This window comes from Sinocyclocheilus rhinocerous, unplaced genomic scaffold (assembly GCF_001515625.1).
Source record: "Sinocyclocheilus rhinocerous isolate Xijiao unplaced genomic scaffold, SAMN03320098_v1.1 scaffold1243, whole genome shotgun sequence".
Lineage (NCBI taxonomy): Eukaryota > Metazoa > Chordata > Actinopteri > Cypriniformes > Cyprinidae > Sinocyclocheilus > Sinocyclocheilus rhinocerous.
The window spans coordinates 1,685,222-1,693,538 of record NW_015626033.1 but is presented as its reverse complement, the minus strand read 5'-3'; the positions used below and the strand labels follow the sequence as shown (position 1 = coordinate 1,693,538).

General features: G+C 33.9%; 1 protein-coding gene across 1 annotated transcript; it reads left to right on the top strand.

Annotated features, from left to right (window-relative positions):
* Positions 1–3,709: 3,709 nt before the first annotated feature.
* LOC107707447 (CUE domain-containing protein 2-like) lies at positions 3,710–7,415 on the top strand. The gene is made up of 9 exons (XM_016511448.1): positions 3,710–3,871; positions 4,480–4,554; positions 4,647–4,790; positions 4,902–4,963; positions 5,182–5,306; positions 5,384–5,554; positions 6,013–6,077; positions 6,165–6,225; positions 6,310–7,415. Exons 2-9 carry the CDS (start codon positions 4,481–4,483, stop codon positions 6,454–6,456), a joined length of 849 nt encoding a protein of 282 aa, XP_016366934.1. The 5' UTR covers positions 3,710–3,871; position 4,480; the 3' UTR covers positions 6,457–7,415.
* The last annotated feature ends 902 nt before the right edge of the window (positions 7,416–8,317 follow it).

Genomic DNA, 8,317 nt, shown 5'->3' with positions numbered 1-8,317 from the left:
GCTCATTAATAAAACTCGGTGGCTTCAATTACACAATAGATTTGTTCAATTTTTAACGATATCTGTGAGATGAAAACAAAAATCTGTTGATTTGATTTTAGCACTTGGGTAATTCAATTCAGATCATCTAATATATAATAATACACATTCACTTCAAAGTATAATAAAGTTAATAAAAAATGTGAAATCGCTGTACTTGAACTGTGAATCAAACATTAATAAAATAATTAGAGATGTGTTCCGACAGACAGCTTCTGGTATTATTGTCTAAAGTTGGGGAAAAGGTAATTAATTTGGCAGTAAATTTATTCGCACCGTGTTTGGCTCCTCTAACGAAGGAGAGGAAATTGCAAAGCGGAGATCAAGGCTTCCTCCATTGTGTCTGATCAAATGGAAATCTTTCTCTTTTAACACAATATGCACATTGTGTATCCTGGCCTTCCATTGCTGAATGACATGCTTGAGCATACCAGTAACTATGAGGGAAAAGCTTTTAATTACTTTTTAATGTTTTAAATGCAAAATGTTTTAGATGTAGTTATTCACTTATAACAGACAAATGAAATAATACAATTATAAAATATATTTAAAAAAATAGAAGTGATATGTGTATTTTTAGGAAGACAAGCTAAAATAGATTTATACGGATATACAATAAAATACACAATAATATAGGTGTTATCAAAAGACACTACCATCAAAGAAAACTTCTCTATACAAACGACCAAATTAATCTTTTTAAAACAGGGTGCGCTATTTTTAGAGAGAAACCTAAATTAAACTTCTGTATAACCGATTTTCACAATACAGCTGTAGGTTCTTGATTTCTCATCTGGTTTCTGAACACACAGAGCAACAACCAGGTGTGTTTAACAAACATCAGAGCTGTTCAGAACATTTTAACATATGTAAGTGCATTGTGTTTCATACAGTATGTTAAAGCTCTGTTACGGGATGTGCTTCATGACACAGTGGTCCCTGCAGGTTCAGTACAGGGTCTCTGTGGCCCACCTTGAGCTCAAGGGTTCTGGCACGCTGGCAGACGGGAAACATCGTGCCTTCAACTGGAAAATAGTTCTCCTGTGTCAGTAATGGCAAATAAGAGAATGCAAGGCAAGACTAGGCCAACTATAACAGTGCCTCTGGTAAAAGTATGAAAGTTTAAAAAAAATCAACATACTGTTTTGTCTTTTGCAAAATTAAATAGTTTGGATATCCATAACAGCATTTTCATATTAAAAGAAAAATTAATTATATAATTCATAATAAATTACATCCATTCATTTTAGTATTTACGAAAATAATTAAGCTATATTGTATTAAATAAATTATTAAATTATTTTTCCGTGGGAAAATATTTGCTGAAACCCAAACAGCAAAACTCTACTTCTAGAAGCAATACAAAACGAACATGCAGAAACTAGAAATTAACAATTTTCTGTAAAAGCCATAAATACTAAATGTAAAATGAGTTTCTCAACAATATCACATTTCCCGATTTATAAACAGCTTCTATGTTTCTGTCAAAGTCAACAGTAACGATGCAGAAGTGTATCATGACTCAATGCAGCCACCTAGTGTTCATACCGTGAATCTTACCAAACATTTTCAATATATCTCCAAATCTATATCACAATTTAGCCCACTATTTAAAATAAAAACACCGTGATCTTTTTTCTATAGCTGCTGGATAACAGTAGACCACAATAAAACTAGGTAGATTTCAAATGAAACATTAACCATTAACACATTTTCATTACAGGTCAGGAAATATTTCAAATCCAAGTTGCATTATTTTTTATATTTCAACTATAAATTCATTACAATTTCATTGTCTGTTACCATTTACATTTTCACTGTTTTATGAAATGCCATTGTGACAACTTACCCCATTTATAGTGACAATTAGCCTCTCTAAACTTACAATAAATAAGAGCCACGGATTACTTCGCTTGACTTCCCTTAACCCAGTAAAAAACACAAACGTACTGCTTTAATTCACCTCTAAAATATGTAACCAACATTATGATCTTACCCTATAGCCTTTTTTCCTATGAATAAGTCATACGCATTTATAATTAAGAATGCATATTAGCTGATACACATTAAAAGCTAGCTATCTTCCATCCAATTAGGCTGTGTTGTTAGTCAACTTCATTAACAAGTCTAGTATCAAGTCTAAATGAACACACTGCTATATTCTTAATATATATCAGCTGTGTATATAAAGAATAGGGAAGGTTTTTTTTTCCATGCATTCAATTTGTAAGACCATTCTACATGCCACTGACCCAAGAGGGTTAAATAGAGTCCAGCCAACATGAGATGTCTTCTCCTAGACTCATTATCAGCCTCATGTACTGTATTTCCCATACTAATAATGAAACAGTGCAGCTGGATAAAACACACACGCGTGATGAAGCATTAATTATGCAGCGCTAAACATCTATGAAACCAATTTGTAATCAGGAGGCGTGACAGCATACACTAGTGTAATAACACTGGAGCTCTCTTTACCCCTTATATGTGCACTAACAGATGCTGACGTATGTGAGGAAGGGCCTTATAAAAGATCAGTAAAACACCACAGACAGCACTAGCTATTAGAGACAGATCAATAACGGACATTTTGATTTTTTTCTGATATTCTTATCGGGTCTAACGATAAGTGGCATCCTTTGCTAGATCAAATTCAACAGAAAACAACTGCGTTTTACAGGTAAACTAACTAGTTCAGTCTATAATTTGCATAACTTTCTCAATTCACATAACAGCCACTCATTCTCAAGTGAGAAACCCATAGGATTTTGGCCTAAAGAGGTCAAAACAGAAAACAGAAATAAAAATAATTTGCAATGTACAACCATAAAAAAAATCTAATGACATATATAAAATGATTATTATAGTAGCAGTTATTTATGCCAGCAATAAAAACAAATGTACATAAAAATAAACTATTTATAATCATTTATAATGCACAATAATGATCATGACAATAATATAATTATTACTATTGTTATAGTAGTAGTTATGGTAGCAAAAAAAATGGGTGTATCTGTAAATAAAATATTTATAATGTATAGGTTTATTATTATATGTATTTGTTTATATAAAATATTTTTTAATATTAGTTATATAAAATATTTAGTATGTTTTATAATTATTATTAGGCCTATTATTACATAAAATATGCATCAAATATATTTTATTTACATTTGTTTTTATTGCTATTTTAAGGGACAAATGTAGAAATAAAACAATGAAAATTTTCATTGTTCTCTGACACTTAAACCTCAAATTACTCAGTATCGTTATACAAAATATTGTTCAATCTCTACTTGCAATTAGTTGACATAAAAAATTGTTTGCTAAGGGTGATTTACTTTGGTCTTTGTTTGTGAATGAGAAGATGACAAAAATGTTCTATTAAAATATTTCACAACTACAACTCAGTAATCATAGCAATCATAATCAAGTACAACCAACTATAAAAGCTCAAAACAAGACATGTAATGCATCATCAGATAGAGTCACATTAAACATTTGAACTCCAAGTGTAAATCTGCACTATATGGCACAGCTCTATACACTGAATGCTAAATAAACTGTATCATACAGCAGAATAGGGAATAAAGGGAGTATCATGCGTTTGCTCGGCTCTGTAAATGCAATCAAAACAGTGACACGAGGGTGTGTTTACATTAAAGCGGACGTGACGTCAAAGGTTTTGAACCTCAGCGACCGCGCGCGGGGCTAATGCATTAGCTAAACGTTTTACGATTTATTGCCAGCTTGCCAACACAAGTTATCGGTTTTTACGAGCTGATTTTTTGTTCTTTGTATTCTTTTAGCTGTGCGGTTTGATCCAAAGGTGAGACGAACGTCTAAAGGCCTTTGCGCATGTTATAGGACTATGCTAGTTAGCCGTCGGCTACCCTACTGAGCACAGATAAACAAACCATGATATCTGTCTCAAATGCTTCTATTTGACAGCGGATGAATGCATATCATTTGTCCACCGTGTTTCTAAAATGTTAACCATAAGATTGGTTGTGCAATTGTGTGATTATACACCAAAACAATTTGTAGAGATCGCGTGCAAATGCTGCCGTTTTGTTGCAAACATGTTTTCCAACACATTAAATAAAATTCTTTGGTAATTTAAAAAAATCTGTGCACTCGATATGTATCCACGTCGAAGCCCGTAAAACTATCTCTCTTTTTTTGGACTGTTAGGCCTTGCATAAGAAAGTATTTTGTTTGCAACTTTTTGCAAAAATTGTGCAGACTCTTGTTTGTTTAACCTTCAATTTGAGTTGTCTAAGTTACTCACATATTGAGCACAATCTCCAACACGCTGCCACAGTAATGTCGTGTTTGTTTTCCGCAACATACCTGCCTTAAAGCTTCTCGTATGGTTCTCTAACAAGTTGTCATTGCTTCTTTGTTCTCTCTTCTTTTCTATACGACTGCATGTAGGATGGATCTTCAAAAAAGAATCCACGACGCGCTGTACGACTTCATTTTGTCATATATTCCTCATGCGGATCTGAGGTGAGGGCGTGTCACTTCATACCTTTAATTAAAGTAATTTTTTCTCCTCAATCATTAAAATATACCAGTGACCTGCTTTTTATTTTGATCAGTACTCTAGATGATGTGATTTTGTCCTACATCACTGGGGTGCTAGAGGATTTGGGATCTCAAGAAAGTGTGGAGGAAAACTTTGACCTAGAGGTGTTTGTTGAAATGTTGGAGGCATACATTCCTGGTTTTTCAGATATTGACAGGTAGCTGTGGGCAAGTTTAATCCTACTGAGATTTACAATTATTTTATATTAATACTGTGTAATATTTTCATGTTTTTTGACTGCTGGTATTTATTTTTATTTTTTTTATAGTGTCAAAGTTTGTGAGATGATGATTAATCTGGCATTAAAGTTGGCCTCAGCCCGAGACACAGGTAATTTTCCTTTCGTAACAGATGTTGAATTTTTTTTTATTATATTATATTAGATACATTCAGTTTTGTCATAAAAAGCAAATCAACCAAAAAATTTTTTAAAAACTGGCCCCTGCTAACCTGAATGACTATTAGCAGGTGCACAGGACAAAGGCACTTATGTGAAGAAACAAGAAAATATCCTGCACTCTGAAATGTGATTTGTGTCTGTGTTTAAGAATCTGGAGAGATGAAAATAGAAGAGGGTAAATTTCCCCTCTCAGAAAGCCCTTCTTTAACCCGCGGAGGTTCAAGAGAAAAGACACACAACCTCACATTACAAGCAGAGGGAGCCGCAGCTCAGGTAATGGGCCTTTCAAGCACATTCTCATGTACCAGATGCTGGTTTGCAAATGTATGTGTTTGGGAATGTGTTTTCAGGTTAGTGCATCATCGTGGAACACACAGGAGCAACATCTTCTTGAGATGTTTCCTAAATGCAGTGTGACTGAGGCCAGAAGTGCGTTGTCTATTGCTAAAGGAGACATGGAGGAAGTTGTTCGTCTCATTATTGAGGGAGATATCCAGCTTAAGTGCCCAACGTCTCTTGACGTAAGTTCATTTGTAGCTCCTTTCACTAAAGTTATTCAATTTCATAAAACTTAATTATAGATAAAATTATCTATAATTAGGGTTTTTGCCTATTATCTCTTTAATTCAAGATTATTGGTTTGTATATTTGAAAGATATTATAGTAATATGTTGTTGCAGATCAGTTCAGTGTTGATAAAACTATTAAAAACAACTTTTGTTAATTGAAATGAAGCTAAAATAAAATATAAATATTAGATGGAAAAAAAATTAAAAGAAAATGAAAAATGTTTCGTCATATATTTGTCAAAAAAAAAGTTTAAGTAAAAAAATTAATAAATTGAAGCTAAAAAGAAAAAATGACAACTAAAATTACAATAAAAACTGATCATATAAAATAAAAGGATACTCAAAGCATTAAATAATAGTATAGATAATACTAAAATAACACTGATGACTTAAAAATTTTATATTTTCAGGCAAACCAAGGGAAGACTGTTTCTGCTGAAGTTGATCAGAAACTTAAAGCAAGCATTTTAGAAAAGTGAGTTGTTGCCTATTTCACAAACTTGTTATGTTGGATGTCACTGCAAGTTGCAAAAATGTCTAATCAAATGTTTGGACCCCGCAGGTACATGCTGGTTGATAGTGAAGAAGACAAGAAAGTGCACAGACCAGTCACTCCAAAAGATGTACGTTTGCAGTGATTGCATTGTATAACATCAAGGAATTATGTGGATATTAATTCTTTACACTTCCTGTATGGTCATCTGCAGGCTCCTAAGAAACTGGTGCGCTATCACGGCAGTCAGGTGGTCACCACAAAGGGAGAACGCTACCATCTAGTCAAGGAAGAAGAACCAGATGACATGAAGAAGACTTACGTTAGTCTCAAACCAGCACGCAAATATCGCTTTCATTGATGAAAGGCATCTTGATGATGGACCATTCAAAGTCAACCCTCTTTTTTTTTATATTTGTGTCTGGTTATCTGACTGGAAACAAATGATTTAGTTTTTATTTAAATGTATCTCGGTCCAAATGTGTGTCCATTTACATACATGGTGCTGAAGGTTTTGTTTCTTGGGAGTTTTGATGTTTGAATTCGTTTGCTGTTCTGTGTAATCTCCCAGCAGGTCTCTTTTTTCGAGCCCTTATATGTTACTGTATTTATTTTTTAACTACTTTTTTTACTAAAACCTTAAGCTATACCTAAAAACATGAAGGTGTTTACATTTGACTGTTTTCTTTTAGCCAAACCCTGTTTTACAGATCATTTACTGAAAGTCATTGAAATGTTCCGCTAAGTGGTTGTTTTGTTATAAAATCAACCAATTTAGCTCGTTTTCGGTGGCAGGAAACAGTTGAACATCAGTGTTTGTATTTTGCATCAGTGTTGATTTTCATATACAGAAATAAAAAGACTCCATATATGTTCCTACAGAGACTAAAGAATAGCAGGGTCTGTGTGACAGTTGATTTTAGTTGCAGTTCACAAACAAGGTCTGCCTGTTAATTTGGGATTCAGCACCTCATATAAACTGGACAAGCTTTGGATAGACCAAACCCTCATCTGCATATTAGCTAGAGTTTGTTTGGCTATATTGTGTAGTTGCTTTGCATAGTTTTAGTAATGGATGTGCTTTGTGTTCACTATTAACAATTGTATTGCCATATCCATATTACACCAGTATTTGAGATTTGTTTGTGCTAGATGTACTCAGTTTACATGTAGGCCTAAACCATGTTGTCTTTGGTATAGAATCACAGTATCAGCTGTCAATTACCAGTCACCTCCACCGTGGCCCTGAAACTGAAGTACAGTGATAAGATTCATATATATTAACATTATTTTTCAAGAACTGATTATGTTTTTGAGAGTAACCAGTAAATAATTAATGTTTTATGAATGTTGTGTCTTTCCTCAGTTGTCTACTTGAAATACTTTTAAACTTCTTAAAACTGGTTTGAATATGGATTTTCTACCTTTAAGTACACAAAAGAGCATGAGGTTGTGTTTAAAGGTGACATACCATGAAAATCTGACTTGTGTAACTTAGCCGACTGTTTATGTAACTCCTGTGTATTTGACAGTGGAAGCAAAATAAGACATGAAAGAGAACTTAGTTTAGTACTCACATACTGTGACAGCCGCTTCTGTGCGCGTGCTTCGGATGTGTGCTCTCAGAAAACCATATATAAGAAGTTTAAACTCATATGGTTTAAAATGCATGATTTCAGCGCGATAATCATCAACAATACTACAGCAAGAATAAAAGTTAAGCCTTCTTTCTTTGCATGAACATTTGGGCGCCGTTATGCAAATGTGGGGGCGTGTTAGAACGAGCCGTTTTAGCTAGGCGTGGTTGACTCAACTTTTATAAAGAATAACTCTTTGGATTTGAGACTTTAGTCTTTGCAACTTTACAGATCTTCTTTATGCACCAAGAGCTTGTACACTCCAAAGAGAAAGGAAAAATTTAAATCGCATCATATGACCCCTTTAAACTAATATGGTTTAAAACGCATGATTTTAGCGAGATAGACATGATAATCAAAAGTTGTTTTTTAGCAGAGAATCTGAGGAACCAGCTGTAAAGGCACAGTTCTATTCTGGAAAAGGGGGCGGGAGCAGCAGCTCATTTGCATTTAAAGAGATGCACGAAAACAGCCTGTTTCTGCTTTCACACAGAATGGGCATTTTCAACATGTTTTAATGAATGATCTGTGGGGTATTTTGAGCTGAAACTTCACAGACACATTCTGGGGACACCTGAGACTTAT